Here is a 17,203-nt window from a genome sequence, read left to right on the forward strand (position 1 = left end):
TCTGTTGCTACCCTCTGGGAGGAGGTTTTGAAGTATTTCTAACAGGACTACCAGATTCTGTAACAGCTTTGTTCCCTATACCATCCGTCTGGTAAACTCACAAGATTCGTTTTTTTCTCCATGTACATCCAGACTAGATCGTGTTATTTCTCTGTGTCATATGTACCTGTATGTATGTATGTATGTATGTATGTATGTATGTATGTATGTATTTATTTATTTTGTCATATATTTGCTTATGTAGTGTATATTGGAGATGATTACCCTTTGAGAGCTATATGCAATGAAATTTCATTTTAATGTATGCCAATCAGTGTACGTTCAAAGTGACAATAAAGTTATTCTTCTGATAACATCTGATGAAGTGAGCTGTAACTTGCAAAGTGTATGCCTTTTAATAATATTCATTAATAAAAAAAATATGCTAGCAGATTCCTGTTTTTTTGCCATTATACAGTCTGCCTACAATTGATAAAACCTATCATGAATTCATGTGTTCAGTCTTGAGATTGACCATGAGATACAGCTCTTGTGGTTGAAACATCTTGTCAAATATTTAAACTTTTGGAGTCTTCCCTAACCCGTGCTTTTAATAATGTTTAGCCTGATGAATTCTGAGAAAGTACAAAAGTTTCACACTCCTTTGCGCCTCTTTAATTGTTCCCCACAAAATGGTATTATGATTTATCAGGATTGGATGCACAGTCAGCCAGATATTTAGACTGGATTTAGCATTTTTATCCAGTAATTGAGTCCTTCCTAGGAACTCGGGATAGACGAAAGTTGTTGTTTGATAGTGTTATTTATTTTATTTTTATTTTATTTTGAATTTGTATACCGCCCTTCTCCCTGAGGACTCAGGGCGGTGAACAGCCAAGTAAAAACATCAAGTACAAATATTAAAATACAGTTAAAATATACATATATAAATTTGGCCCCATTAATTAAAAACAATAAACAAAACACTTAAAAACACTTAAAAAAATTAGGCCAGCCCGGCTTGCTGGAAAAGGAAGGTTTTAAGGGCACGGCGGAAGGCACCGAGGTCTTGGATTCTCCTTATCTCTGGAGGCAATTGATTCCAGAGGGTAGGTGCCCCCACAGAGAAGGCCCTCCCCCTGGGGGTCACCAGCCTGCACTGTTTGGCTGATGGCACCCCGAGGAGGCCCTCTCTGTGGGAGCGCACGGGTCGATGGGAGATTGTCGGTGGCAGCAGGCGGTCTCGAAGATAGCTAGGCCCTATGCCATGGAGCGCTTTAAAGGTGATAACCAACACCTTGAAGCGCACCCGGAAGACCACTGGGAGCCAGTGCAGCTCGCGCAGGAGCGGTGTTACATGGGAGCGCCAGGCTGCTCCCGTCACTACCCGCGCTGCTGCATTCTGGACCAGTTGGAGCCTCCGGGTGCTCCTCAAGGGGAGCCCCATGTAGAGAGCGTTGCAGTAGTCAAGGCGAGAGGTGACGAGGGCATGAGTGACTGTGCACAGGGAATCCCGATCAAGAAAGGGCCGCAACTGGCGGATCAGGCGAACCTGACAAAAGGTCCCCCTGGTTACAGCTGTCAGATGTTCCTCCAAGGACAGCTGCCTATCCAGGAGGACTCCCAGATTGCGAGCCCTCTCTGTGGGGGCCAACGACTCGCCCCCAATAGTCAGTGATGGAGTCAACTGACTATATCGGGATGCCGGGAGCCACAGCCACTCAGTCTTGGAAGGGTTGAGCCTGAGCCTGTTCCTCCCCATCCAGATCCGCACAGCCTCCAGGCACTGGGACATCACTTCAAGGGCATCATTGGGGTGGCCTGGGGTGGAGATGTACAGCTGGGTGTCATCAGCGTACTGGTGGTATCTCACCCCAAAGCCACGGATGATCTCGCCCAGCGGCTTCACATAAATGTTGAACAGGAGGGGCGAGAGGACCGACCCCTGAGGCACTCCACATATAAGAGGCCTTGAGGTCGACCTCTGCCCACCTGCCAACACGAACTGCGACCGGTCGGAGAGAAAGGAGGAGAACCACCGTAATACGGTTAAAGGTAATGTCACAGAATATAAGCTGTTCTAAGTAAAAGTGCCTTTTGCAATTGACTGATGGTGATATTTCAAGTGGTGCTTCAGATATTTTGGGATTGTACCAGTGGTGAGTTGCCCCCGGTTCCATAGAACCGGTAGTAAAACCAGCGGGAGGTTCCGCCCACCGACCCCGACATCATCAAAACGCTTCTGCGCTTGCGCAGAAGAGCATGCGTGCGGTCCTGCTGCGAACCAGTAGTAAAGGTAAATAGAACCCACCCCTGGATTGCACCCAAGAGGTCTATTACTAATGGCATTATTTTTTGCTATCTCTTGCCATAATTGTTTTACTTCCATTTATAGGTCTCTATATTTTGTGATTCTTTCTCTTCTGTTCTACTGTCTCAGTTGTTGGAAGAAATGTCCATCTGGGTTCAGTTCCAAGTGGGGAGAAAGACGTTGGAAACATGGAGGCTATTTGGAAAGATGGTTTACTGGTGGACAGGACACATGGATTTTTTGGGTCCTGGGCAAAATGAGCACATGGGTGAGAGAGAGAGATTCTCACCCAGACTCTCTTGGGCCCTGCCTTGGAGCTTCCTGTTCCTGTGTAAGAAATGTATTCTTTTTGGTTGTCAGACTCCCATGGGGCCATGCAGGGGTAACTTTGTAGGTTGTCTTGAGTCCCAGGCTTAGTTGAATCTTGCTGAGTGATGCAATCTCCCCAGGTACCATGTGTTGAGTACTGTTGCTAGATAGGTAGAGGGCTAATCCTATCATGTCCTGAGGGCCATATCTTAATCCCATCACCCTGGAGCTGAACGGGGGGCAGGCAGCTGCAGGGAGCTACTTTATCTTTAAAATATGTTTCTCCTTTTCTCATCCAGGGAAATATAATTTTTTACCTTTTTGATATTTCCTAAAATATTTCATTCTTCTAGGAAGGGAGTGTGTGCTAACTTTCTTCACCAGATACTGTACTGTCTGCTATCCAAATTTTTTTGTCTTTCTAATTGACAATTGTTAAGTCTGGAGTGTTAAGGGGCAGGTGCTTGTCTGTTTGAATTCTAAAGTGCCAGAGCACTTTAGCGTCTTCTTTTTCTATTACTTTGTCTATTTTGTGCTCCCAGTAGTTCTTGTTTACAGGCAATATATTTCTTGTGATATTCCAATGTGTTATTGTTGCTACTTTGTTATGCCATTGCTTGTTGTCAATCTGTGAGAGCTTCTTGTAGTTCACAATGTGGTCCACCCTTTTCAGCTTCTTTTCAGAGGCGGCATCTGCTTTCTGTTGGTGTCTTCTCAATTCTGGCTTTATATGTGTTGGGGGAAATGCAGCTGAATTCGTGTTTGACCAGGAAAATCCATCCTTGATATATTCTCAAATCATAGCACCTGGGAAATAAATACCTCCTTTGCACTGACTCTGAGATGGAACTGTTTCAGTTGTAAGAAATAAATATTTGCTAATTTGATTCAGAAAATAAAATGGTATGAATATTTAAAGATCTTGGAAACCTGACTCCATTACAACTCTTCTCTAAGCAAAGTTCAGTTGAAAATGTATAACTTGACAATCAGGATAGGGAGGTCAGACCTCTACCTTTGCTATGACTATCTGATACCAGTTACCTCATTGGTGCATTAAGGAACTGCAAAGTTCTAATTCCAGAGGCTTTATTTCCTCCCCTGGTGAATTAGTTATCTGACTGCTGGGCTAGAGGGTGAAAGTAACCTAAGAAACTCTACTTTCAGAACCATCATGGACCCAAGGGAAATGAGCACTGGAGGCATGAGGCAAAGAAGCTCTCAGGAGCAGACCAGGGGAGAAGAGGAAACACAATTACTCAATGGTAAGGAGGCCTTTAAGGGGAATGGACGATATATTTTGTTGCACAAATAAAATAAATAAATAAATAAATAATTTTATTTCTATACCGCCCTTCTCCCGAAGGACTCAGGGCGGTGTACAGCCTATTTAAAAACACAAAAACACGACAACAATTTAAAATTTAAAATCATTAAATAATTAGGCTCCAATTAAAATCCCAAAAATTTAAAATACCCCAATTTAAAACGTTATGTTAATAGCCCTGCCTGGCGGAACAACAGGGTCTTCAGAGCGCAGCGAAACACCCGGAGGTCGGAAATCTTTCGTATTTCGGGGGGCAGTTCATTCCACAGGGCTGGGGCTCCCACAGAGAAGGCCCTCCCCCTGGGTGTCGCCAGCCGACATAACTTGGCTGATGGCACCCGGAGGAGACCCTCTCTGTGGGAGCGGACTGGTCGGTGGGAGGCTATTGGTGGCAGAAGTCGGTCTCGAAGGTACCCGGGTCCTATGCCATGGAGCGCTTTAAAGGTGGTAACCAACACCTTGAATCGCACCCGGAAGACCACTGGGAGACCCAAATGGGGGGGATATCCTTGATGTGGATAAATTATCGGGATTTTCAATTAGGTCTTGGAATTAGGTAGTACTATGCAAAGATTAGCATTTTGGGACCCACAGCAAAAAGCTAAAAATAGTTAAGTAACGTCCCCCAAATGTTTGGAGTTCCATCCCAAGAATCTCCTGCCATTCTAACCCTCCGCTAAAAAACTGCAGAACTTGTAGTAAAAGGAATAGTGTATGTAATATGTATTCTCCTTAATACACCTTTTCACAAAGTAATTGTAGGGATGGAAGGGATTTTGGAACAGGAGATGATCAAATGTATATTAAAGGAAGAGGAAAATAGGGGGAAGTTATACCAAAGGGTTTTACAGAAAGGATGGCAGATGCAATCTTCAATCATTTCCAGATATGATGGAATGTAGTAAGGAGCTGGATTCCTAGGAGGGAAGGGGTGCATTCACAAAGGGGTAAGGAGACAGTTCAGTCCAGACATTATATGTGGGAGAAAAAGGCTGAAGATAGCCCTTCCCTAATACTGTATTGTAGATAGTAGAGTCCAGGGTTTGGTAAGATTCTGTCTGTATCTTGCCAGGTCTGAAATAATAAACTCAGCTGGGAAGAATCGCTGCATGTCATTCTTGGTTTTGGGCCTGACAGCAACCTATGAAGTGGGGCAGAGAGGCAAGCATCCGATAATGGTTGATTCACACATCAATAATGAGACAGAAGGGTCTTATACTATACCTATATTAATCTAAGTATTGTATCATGCACAGTATTATATTGTTTTCTGAGGTACTGACATTGGAGCAGAAGTTATGTTGCAAACTTCAGGAAAGTACAAGGAACAGAAATAAGGAACTTGTTAAATGTACTGATGAGCTTAATGACCATGTTCTACAGTATATCATTCCTGTAACGAACTTATATTAAGAAACATATTACCAGAAGTGTTCACGGAAAGTAACAGTCGGTGTAAGATAATACCCATATATGGAAATATAGTCAGAAGTGTAACGCACCAGGCGGGGTTGGGGTTGCAAAAGGTATAAAAGATAAACCCTGGGGTTCAGGATTTGACATGCAAATGCCCTGAACCTTTGCGCAAATAAAAACCTGAGTTCTCCAACCTTTGTGGTCTTGTCTCCTGCATTTGGGAAAGTGGGTTTTCCCGCTACAATAAGAAATAATATGGAAAATTATGACAAAAAAAGCCAAGAGTTTTGCATGAAGAGCAGGTGTGGCTTTATTTTTTGTTCAGTCTTCAAAGACAAAACAATGAAAGCATTTAGTTGAAGAGAAACAAGGAACACCTTAATTAGTTGACTAGTTACAAAGAAAAGATTTCAAATTTTTCATCAGCTCCTTTTTAATGGTTTTTAGAACCAATTGTCTTGGGCCCATTCTAAAAGGGTTACTCAGAATTGCACATTTATATACTTAACATTGCATTTGAGAGAAATCGGGTAAGAAGTTTCCCAATTAACAAATAGAGTTTCCTGTCGTTCTTCTTTGATTTAAATTAGCATTTTGCTCCAAGCACCTTTTCTTTTTCTTTCTTTTTTTTTAAAAAAAGAAATGTATTAAATTTCCAAAGATTAAAATACACAGTACAAAAAGAAACATAATACACACAAAAAAAAAACAAGAAAAACACACACACACATACACAAAAACCAAAAAATATAAACAACCAAAAACAAACATATCAAAATTTCAATACTAATAACATCTTTTCTGCATCGGTGATTGTAAGTGTGAAAAATGGTCATAGGTCATTTTTTTCAGTCCCATTGTAACTTCAAACAGTCACTAAATGAATGGTTGTAAGTTGAGGACTACCTATACTACACTCAAATATTTGTCAGAAGTACTAGCAATATTCCTTCCTCCATATCTACTAAAATGATATAATGTTTTATGCTGCTTCACTTGGTAATATCTTGAAATACAACCATCAGTAAAATAGACTTGTAGGATAAACACAGACTTCCAGATCTGTTGGTTAAAAGAGGTTACTATAGTGTGGAAATCTGTTTTTTAAAAAGGCTACAAAAGTGAATAAAAACATGCCATATAAATACTTAAGAAACCTGTTAGAGATAGTTTTGGACTTGCTTTTTCCCTTGAAAGGAAAGAGAATGCGAAAAGTGGAGAAACGAATGCTTGAAATTTGGAGCAGTAATTTAGAACAAAAAACTCTGTACAATGGGAAGATGTTAGAGTTTGCAGCAATCCAACCAGCACACAAGTAAATAATTCACCAGGATTCATTTATAGAAGAAACTTGTTTATATACAATAATATAAAACATGATGCATGTATACGATACCCATACAGCTCTTGCAAGAAGCAGAAGTAGAAGCAGAAATCACATGAGTACATAAGCCCAGAATCAATATTGCAAGAACAAACCAACTCTTATACATTTTCCATTGGCTGACTTGTTGTTATGGCTATTCCAGTTTATAAATTCTTATATACTGACAGAAGATTTCTGTCTAAGCCAAGCAATGAACTGACTTCCTCCATTCGCCCAATGTCAAATCATGTTTTTAAAGTAAAGCTGTTTCTAATTCTCTAGGAGAAGCTAAACACCTGGAGAAAATTACTGTCCACATCCAATGGAAGAGACACCTGGAGGTAATAATAGATATTAGAATAGGTAATAATAAAAGCAGATGGCTGTTAGCACTAGAAAAACAAATATTTTCCCTAAATGATTCATTATCAAGAATAATGAAAATGGTCAATTCTATGTCTCCACGGTCACATGGTCTCTATCCTTGCCATAGAGTATTAGGTCCTGTATGTTTATTAGGCTTTCTGGGCAAGGGAGCGTCTGTAACAGGACAAAGAAGGGAAGCAACTGAACAATGAGTAACAACACACAGTTCTAGCTAATAGGTTGAGGAGAGCTGGCCACTGCATGAGGCAATCTAAGTTGTGATTAGTTGCTGTGAGAGTAAAGAGGGAGTTTCCTTGTGTCCCACCTTTTTCCTCTGTGTGCCCTGTGTGCTGTCTGCAATTTACCTTATGATATTCCTACTGTACATATATTTGTTTATATAAAACTGCAAGTTCGTGTCAGCATCTCTGACTCCATTTGGACATCATCTGTGCAATTCCCTGACAGGGTCCATCACCTAAATGCATTCTAGGTATCTACAGTATCTATGACAGGCCTTGGCATCATTAAATTCCCTCTGTTTTGCTGGTAGGTAATGAAGGCGAAGGTACTAGAACAGGTACACAATCAGCTGAGTGATCTCTTGGACAAGACCTTGGAAGAAGCAGCTCACTCCAGACCCCAGCAATTGAGCGTGGTCCCAGCAAAGAAGCAAAGCAGGTGGAAGAGGTTCCTCACAATTGATTTTAGAACAGGGATGGGGAAAATGGAGTCAGCAGACAGTGCTGGTTCAATGGCCTTGAAACAGAGATGAGCACCGCCTCCTATAGTCATCGATGACTGTGGAGTAAAATCCTCAGGGACTCTCACCTTTACCCCGCTTCTCAGAGATGAGAAGAGTTTTGAGAGATATATTGGAGTAAAATCTGTGACTGTGGAGTAAAATCCTCAGGGATTCTCACCTTTACCCCCCTTCTCAGAGATGGGAAGGGTTTTGATAGATATATTAAAGATTACCTGCTTTGAAATGTTATCTTGCAGAGAGAAGGGTCAGCTACTGAAGAAGAAAGTCTTTGTCCCTCAACGGTCCTTGTTTGAGTAAGTATGCCTGGCCATGATATGATAAGACTTAGACAGAGAGATAATGTGCAAAGTAGCCAGATCTCTAAGGCCTCAGGTTCCAAAGGCCTCAGGTTCCAATTGATACTCCACAGTTGATGAAAAACAAGAGTTGGAAATAGCCCGATAAGAGCATGCTCCATAGCAACACAATGCTGAGACTCTTTGGTGAGTGCCAGTAGAGTATGAAAAGAATAGATACTGCGGGAAACAAAAAGAAGTATTTTTGAAAGGATTAGGTTGATTAGCTGGCTAGCACGATAGTGTTGTGGTCCGCCAGCAGCCTGTGGGGCTGGCAGTGGAGTTGGACAACAATGAGGCTGAGGAAGAACATGGGCCAGTCCTGGAGGCTGGGGAAGGCCCAGATGAGGGCTCAACGTCAGAGGCAGAGATGGAGCCAGGGCCATCAGGGAGTGAGGTGCGGACTCCAGAGCTTCCAGAGCCTGATAGGAGTGAGGCAGAGCAACAGGAGGAGCCTGTTCCTAATGCATGCATGAGAAGAGCTGCCAGAAGGCAAGAGCAGCTCAAGCAAAGAGGACAACTCAGGAGTAGGGCCAAGAGATGATTGGCCCTTCCCATAACGCTTAAAATAGACCAGCAACGGCGTTTGGGCTTTGCCGGAAAACAACGTTGGTAGCTTCATCTTCCTCATCTACGTCTTGTATTTATTTTTATCTGTGACTTCTGAACGCTTGTCAAGAAAGGCCTTTGGCAGTTTGCCTAATTGGACCAAGGTTTGAGATAGGATTGAGGAATTTGTGTTGGGAGGAATTTGCTTTAATTTAGTTGAACGACGCTGGGAATGAAGTAATTCTCAGCTGTTCAAATAAAGTTTGTTTGTTTTTTCACTGACTGATTTTCCTATTTGATTTCTTACTTGAGCCTGGGTCACAACAGATAGTACAAAGAGTTATTACTAGCATATTAAAATAAGGCTGTTTGTAGTCTCAACAGGAGTGAGTTTCCTGTTTGGTCCTAGGGCTCAATTGCGGTCATATGTTTAGGACTCCCTATATATCATAAAAGATGGAACATTTTCCCCCCAGCCACTTGAATGTTATTTCTTTTGTACAAGTGAAACTACAAGAAGACCAAATGAATATCTTTGGGTCCCAGGTCTTGTCTAATGATCTCCACCTGCCCATCTCTATTACTTACTTGCTGGCAACTTGTCTCTCTTTTACAGCACGTTGCTGGAGGTGGAACATTTCCGCACAATCCATCACATATTTGTGGCCATGCTCTGTATCTTTGTCCTCAAACAAATCATTGTGGATTCCATCGATGAAGGACGGTATGATTCAGGAGAGGGGATGGGGTAGAAGGCCTGTCCTCTGATGTATGCTAGTTCTGGGGATATGATGCTATTTGTTTTGTGCCAAGGGACACAGTAATAATCCTAAAAACATATTTACCTAATCTGTGAACTTAGATTCCATCCAAAGTTTAACAACCTTGGACCCCTACCAAGTCCTTGGGCCCCTGCAGGGAACTTGATCCAGCTGCATCTCCTCCCACTTGTCACTGTTCATCTGCTAGCTAAAAAGAAAATGCAATTTGTTCTTCTCCTTGTCTTTGTGCTCCTATTGAGCAGTAACACTTGGGACCCTCCTATGCCCGCCTAGAGACTTAGCCTAAGTGAGAAATACCTCCTTTGGTGCCACCTTTGCTAGGCATCCAAATACTCTTTTCTATGCTAATCACCTAGTTACACAGATCCATTTCTTGTACTCTCCTTCTGAATGAATCATGTTACCTTTTGGATCTTTCTGTGGATGTGTTCATGGCTGAGCATATGTATTGTGTCACATAGTATGCACCTGCCATTTGTTGTCATGATTTGTATTTGTACTATATTTCATTCCATTTGACCAGTGGTAAAAACAATAAATAAATTGATTAACTGACTGATTGACTTTAAAGAAAATCAGGCTAAATTTACTATTAATACAGGAATGGAAAAATATAGAAAATAGGAACAGTGAAAGAGATTATATGAAGGAAACTAATCCTTTCAGAGGGTGGTATATGCAAAAATCCAAACAACCATGTGATGGTGGCAGAGAGATATAAAAATATTTCTCTGTTTCACCTACCATACTTTTCAGAGTATAAGACGCACTTCCCCCCCCCAAAAGAGGGTGGAAATGTTGGTGCGTCCTATGCACCGAATACAGCCATTTTTGGCCTTCTGAAGCCCTGCCCCGTGCGTCCTGTTTTTGCAAAAAATGGACCCATTTTTCACAAAAATGGCACCCAGAGGCTTTGGGAGGCCTGCAGAGTGCTCCTGGGGGCTGTGGAGGACAAAATTGCCCTCATTTGTTTTCAAAAAGCGGATGAAAAACAGGGTGCACAGAGGCCTGCAGAGTGTTCCTGGGGGCCGGGGAGGGCAAAAACTTTTTTTTTTCTTGCTTACCTCTTCGAAATCTTGGTGCGTCTTATAGTTCAAAAAATATGGGCCTGTCTCAGATGGATTTTTGCAATCCAGAACTAGTAGCCATAGGAAAGGAAAATATAAAGATCCAATCAGGGTCGGTCACCAGGACCAGAGGTTTAGTCTTCCAAACTTTTGGACTCGTGCCCATCTTCAGGGAACTTCTCTCTCACCAGAACATGTGAGCGAGATGCCATCCTAAGAGAATTTATAGCAACATTAGACTCTATATTCAACAGATCAGAGATAGAAGAGCCAGAAAAAACATGCCATCAGGCAAAAAGAATCGGCAATGCTGATCGCACACAAACCATACAATGTGCTCAGTCCAATGGAGCGACACACCTTGAAAGACCTGAAAAACAAACAAACAAACGTTCTGATGAGAGAGAAGTTTCCTGTGGATGGGCTCCAGCAGAAGCCTGAAACTTGGAAGATCAAACCTCTGGTCCCAGCGATTGACCCCGATTGAATCCCCCAACATTATCCTGGGATACGTATTTTTGCCTTCATTCATTGGAAAACATGAAGACTTTGAGCCAGTCTCCATCTGCCTATGAAAAATCTGGTTCTGGCATTATTCCAGCCTTTTGCTCATTCTGCTCATTGTAATGTTTATCTATTTTTAATGTCATATGCTGCCATGGGCTATTTTTTAATTGGGAAGCCTTACGAATGAAATAATTCATCAAAGGAAAAGAAGGAGAAAGAAATGTCCATGATAGGCAAATCCTTGAAATCATCTGCAGTTCTGTTGAAGCTGAAGCATTGTTAGAAATTCTGATTTACTCTATAGAAATGGTTGCAGAGGATTACTATATAGCCATACAGATTGTTAGCAGAGGATGGTTATGTATCCATACAGGTCAAATAAAGTGTACAGTGTATAGTCACTATGGGCAGAGGTGGGCTTCAGCCAGTTTGGACCGGTTCAGGCAAACCAGTTGTTAAAATTCTGTCCAGTGTGGTAAACCGGCTCATTCCACCACTGTCTGGCCCTACCCCCATCCATTTTTTGGCCTGTTTTCAGCTGTTTTAGGGCCGTTTTTCGGGCTGTTTTCGGCTGTTTTGGGGCCTTTTTTGGGGGCCGTTTTGGATGTTCAACAAGGTACAACTTCCCTATTTATTTACTACTACTGAACATCAAAAACAGCCCAAAAGACTGACTTCCGGTTTGCCTCTTGCCGCCGCCAGACGATCCCTCGGGATCGCCGCCCCATTGCCTGTAAAGAGCCGCCTTTACAACTGAAAGGCGGCTCAGAAAAACTCCATTTCCATGTGGAAATGGAGATAGAGCCGGCGGGGGCAGGTAGAGCTCTCTGCATAGCCCCAAAAGTTTTTTTTTTACTTTTGGGGACGAAGCAGACGAAGCTCCCTATTTCCCCCACCGCCGCTCCAGGCTTTGGGAGACCTCTGCCTATGCAGAGCTAGGCGACAAGAACAAGCCTACAAAAATTAACAGAACAATTAAAAAGGATATGAGCTGGACCTGTGACCCTGAATCGCAAGTATTTTATTCATTTTACAACAGTTATTGAAGAAGGAAAGGGAAAAGGAAAAAATTTTTTAATTTTTAAAAATGGCGACTGCCGAGGCTTGAGAAGGGGCTGAAAGGGAGAGTCCTTCCATTTTCTATTAAGATACAAAGTAGCGGAATAAATACTTCTGGCTACACTTAAGATAAAGCTCTATTTTTGTGTTTTTCTCTTCCTGGAGATCTGAAATTGATCTTGGTTGGAAAGAAGTCTTTTTTTTTTTTTCTTTGCCTCTCTTTTCTTTTTTTTAAAAATAGTTTGTCTGTGTGGAAATATGGCATTAAAGCTTGCAAAGCCGGACAAACAAGCTGTGGGGGGGGGATTCCCCCATTAATAAATTATGTGAACAAGTTTTAAAGCTCCAGTCTCAGAAAACTGATTTTAATATAATTGAATTTCTTTTGGAGGAGATTGTAAGAAGGGATGAGATTGTGAATCAGAACTTTGAAAAATTTAAGCAGGAAATTAAAGAATTAGTGCAATTAAAGTTTGATACTCTGGACCGAAAGATTATAAAAATGGCTAATGGCTTTACAGAATTTATGATCAAGTTGGATGCAAATACTAACTTATTAGAATCTAAAGTGGAAGAAATTGAGGACAATTTGGACAATAGAATACAAAAAATTGAAAATGATTTGACAAACACTCAAGACAATAGTTCAGAAGAAAAACCTAAAATGGAGGCTGATCAAAAGACTTGTAATGTAGAAAACATGCAACAACGGATTGAAAGAGAAGTTTTAATGATGCAATATAATTTCACTGAATATGCGATTAGACTGAGAGGATTGCAGGAAAATAACAGAGATGATTTAAGGAAAATATCTTCTGAAATTCTGGCTGGGATCTTAAAGGTCCAACCTGAGGAAGTATTTTGTAGGATCGATAGAGTTTATAGAATAAACTCCTGGATTGCAAAGCAAAGGCAATTGCCTAGAGATGTGGTGATTTATTTTACAGATAAAGAAATTAGAAATAATATTGTGCAAAATTCCTTCAACTCTACTTTGCAATTGTTTGGAAGAAAGATTTGGATTTATAAAGAGCTCCCGCCCAAGATGTTATCGGAAAGGAAGAAATTTGGTTTTCTGGTGACTGAGCTAAAAAAAAGAAATATTCCATTCAGGTGGGATGCCCCAGTTGGTATAATATTGAGGATATCAATATTAAGATATCAAGGAGAAAGATACCAACTAAATACTGTTGAAAAAGCGGAAGAATTTTATCAAAAAATTTTGAAAATGAACTTAACATCTTTAGGCACAATACAGGATAAGCAGAAGGAGTTGGAAATAAAGGGAAAACATCGAATTACAGAGGCTGCGGTGGACAAATTGCCTTTGGATTCTTTAGATACCTCAGCTGGATTATCTACAAATATGAGAGAAGTGGCATCGGACTCTAACGTGATGATTCATCAAGTCACAGACAAGTATGGAGCAAAAAAGAAATATGAGACACAAAAACAAAACCAACAAGATCAAGTTATAAAGCAGAATGAAAACCGATCAGTTGATATACAACTTGTAGAAAGGAAACTAGGATGGAGATCAAACCCACAAAAAGAAAAGAAAAAAAGAAATAGGTCTCACAAAAATAAAAATTTCTAAATTAAGCAATAGTGAAGCCAGTATGCTATGTTACCCTAATATGGATGATGGGCTCAACAATCCAGTGGAAAGACATCAAAGAAGACATTATATGGATTATAAATTTAAAGTCATTGATTTTTTTTATATAACGGAATATATATTTTTTTTAGCAGGGCGGGCAGTGGATTAAAGATATTAAGAATTGTTGTGCACGGCAATTTTGTAGGAAAGTGGGTGGAAATAGGTTAGTGATTGTTTAGCTTAAGAAAAGGGATGTTTAAGTGATATATTTAGGGGAGTGGAGAAAATGGATAGAGTTGAATAAATGTTAAATTAGGATTTATAGGGAAGGCTGCCTTGAAATGTTATATTAATATACACAAAAGATTAAATGTTAAAGTAGGATTTATTATATAGTTTTAAAGTGGAAGGTTGTTTTGAAATGTTGTAATAATATACAGATACAAGTATGGGGGAGGAGAAAAAGGGCAGATTATTGCTAAATTGGGAGTTATAATAATATTATGCTAAATTAGAAGTTATCATACAATGTTATAGTAGAATGTGTTTTTTTTGAAATGTATGGTAAAAGGGGGAAGTAATAATATTAATAATATTATTAGCAAGTAAGGATCAGTATTTAGAGGAGGGAGTAAGGGGATGGTAAAATATTATATAATATGTTATGAATTAGGTTTTTGTTGTGAAGAAGTCACAGGGGGGGATGGATGGTGAGGGGGGGTTAGGGAGGAGGGGGGGAGAAAAATGGGGGGAAAATTTGTATTTGAAAACTTTTTCAATAAAAAAAAAAACAGCCCAAGAAACGGCCTGAAAATGGTCAAGAACTGGCCGAAAACCGCCCCAAAAAACGGCACGGAAAATGGCCTGAAAACAGCCAAAAATGCCCCAAAAAACTGCCCAAAAATTAAGATTTCAAATCTTCAATTTTTTTTTAATTTGATTTATATGTCACCCTTCTCCGGAGACTCAGGGTGGCTTACAATGCGTTAAGCAATAGCCTTCATACTTTTGTATATTTATACAAAGTCAGCTTATTGCCCCCACAAACTGGGTCCTCAATTTACCTACCTTAGAAAGGATGGAAGGCTGAGTCAACCTTGAGCCTGGCAGGATTCGAAAATTATCTCTCTTGAAGCTGTACAATAATCTGGATTTGAAAGGGCTTGTGGTTTTGCCCTCCCCAACCCCCAGGAGAACTCTACAGGCCTCCCAAACCCTCTGCGCTCCCCATTTTTGCAAAAAATTAGCCCATTTTTGCAAAAAACGGGCCCAGTTTTGGCCTCCCAAATCCTCCATGTGTCATGTTTTTGCCCTCCCCAGCCCCCAGGAGCACTCTGCAGGCCTCCCAACCCCTCTGCCCATCCCATTTTTGCAAAAAAAAGGCCCTGTTTTTTGCAAAAAAACCCTCTTCAAAATCTCTTTACCTCTTCAAAATCTTGGTGCATCTTATACTCCAGTGCATCTTATAGTCCGAAAAATATGGTAAATAAAGACAGAGGAGGATACTTTTGTGATTGGGAAAACTTTGTGTCTATTTTTAGGGTCCCATACTATAAATAAAGAGAATGGAGGACAATTCTTGTGATTGAGAGAACTTTGTGTCTATTTTTGAGGCCCGAATGATCACAGCTCAATGACAAAGCATAGATATTGCATATTCAGGCAAAGCAGAGCTGAGGAAAACTTCTGTTGAGATCATTGCAAACTTCTTCTCATAAATTATGGTCCATGAAGATGGGGAGATTAGTGATCCTTAGATGCCTTTCTATATTTTTATACATAAAGCATGTTTTTGTTAGAGTCTTCCTTCATAGATATGCTGCTCAGGATAATCTGTAATATGTTTTTTTTAAAGGAGACCAAAGAACAGATCCCTAAAATGGATCTTACTTTGCCCATTTTTCACAGGGTTTTTCAAAGTTAGAATCCTAAGATGTGTGGACTTCCAGAATTGCCCAGACATCATTCTGGAAGTTGAAATGTACACATCTTAAAGGCTGCCAAATTTGAAAAATACCGATCTATCAGAACATCTAGCTCAGGGGTATCCAACCTTGGCAACTTTAAGACTTGTGGACTTCAAAACAGGCTGAAAAAATGGGTGGGATTAGCCTGAATTGGTCCGAACCGGCTGAATTCCACCTCTGCCTTTGAGGCGAGTTGCCAGGAGGTGGGGCTGGGTATGAGTGACATTGAGTTGGCCACGCCCACCCAGTCACATGACCACCCAGCCACGCCTACCCAGCCAATCATTAGGGCAGATAACCGGTTGTTAAATTATTTGAATCCCACCACTGACTATGGGCCTTGCTGTTTAACGGTATCAACATCCACAACTGTCTCAATAAACTGCTCAGAAAATAAAGGAACCATAGATTATAACCATAGATGCTAATGAAACACTGCCATCTACTGGCTGATTAATTGTGTAGTTGCTACAATACAAAATACATTATAACGTGTATTCCAACAAGCATGAAGCAGATCAAGGAAGGAGTCCAATAGAAGACAGAGAGGCATGTTCACATTCACAGCCAGGGAGCTAATTGGGTCGTTTTGGGTCACTTGATTTGTATTTGTATTTGTATTTATTGAATTTGTATACCGCCCTACTCCCGAAGGACTCAGGGCGGTGAACAGCCATAAAAATAAAACATGGAAATACAAAATTTAAAATAGAGATAAAACAAATTAAATAAATTTGGCTGAACCATATTTAAAACCCCAATAATTTAAAACCAAATTTAAAATTCCCATTTAAAAGCGGAGAAGTTTAGGTCAGGCCGGCTTGCTGGAATAGGAATGTCTTAAGCGTGCGACGGAAGGTACGCAGATCCGGAATCCTCCGTATCTTGGGGGGGAGCTCGTTCCAGATAGTAGGTGCCCCCACAGAGAAGGCTCTCCCCCTGGGGGCCGCCAGTCGACATTGTTTGGCCGACGGCACCCGGAGGAGCCCCTCTCTATGGGAGCGTACTGGTCGGTGGGAGGCTATTGGTGGTAGCAGGCGGTCCCGTAGATAACCAGGTCCTAAGCCATGGAGCGCTCTAAAGGTGACAACCAAAACCTTGAAGCGCACTCGGAAGACCACCGGGACCCAGTGCAGCTCGCGCAGGAGGGGCGTTACATGGGAGCGCCACGTCGCTCCCATCACCACCCGCGCAGCTGCACTCTGCGCCAGTTGGAGCCTCCGAGTGCTCCTCAAGGGGAGCCCCATGTAGAGAGCGTTACAGTAGTCCAGACGGGAGGTGACGAGGGCATGAGTGACCGTGCGTAACGAGTCCCGATCCAGAAAGGGACGCAACTGGCGGATCAGGCGAACCTGATGAAAAATCCTCCCGGTCACGGCCGTCAAGTGCTCTTCTAAAGACAGCCGTGAATCCAGGAGGACACCCAAGTTGCGAGCCCTCTCCGTGGGGGCCAATGCTTCGCCCCCAATAGTCAGCGATGGCACCAGCTGACTATAT

At 41.4% G+C, this 17,203-nt stretch overlaps 1 protein-coding gene across 1 annotated transcript in view; it reads left to right on the plus strand.

Annotated features, from left to right (window-relative positions):
• The first annotated feature begins 3,773 nt into the window (after positions 1 to 3,773).
• LOC139310743 (sterol O-acyltransferase 2-like) overlaps positions 3,774 to 17,203 on the plus strand; it is a 40,146-nt gene continuing 26,716 nt past the window's right edge. The window contains exons 1-5 of the mRNA XM_070934955.1: positions 3,774 to 3,864; positions 6,991 to 7,049; positions 7,628 to 7,755; positions 8,077 to 8,133; positions 9,341 to 9,448. Coding sequence (XP_070791056.1) covers positions 3,774 to 3,864; positions 6,991 to 7,049; positions 7,628 to 7,755; positions 8,077 to 8,133; positions 9,341 to 9,448 — 443 coding nt within the window. The remainder of the gene's footprint in view (positions 3,865 to 6,990; positions 7,050 to 7,627; positions 7,756 to 8,076; positions 8,134 to 9,340; positions 9,449 to 17,203) is intronic.

The sequence above is a fragment of the Pituophis catenifer genome, unplaced genomic scaffold (assembly GCF_029215685.1).
Source record: "Pituophis catenifer annectens isolate HBS135680 unplaced genomic scaffold, rPitCat1.0.hap2 SCAF_2, whole genome shotgun sequence".
NCBI lineage: Eukaryota > Metazoa > Chordata > Lepidosauria > Squamata > Colubridae > Pituophis > Pituophis catenifer.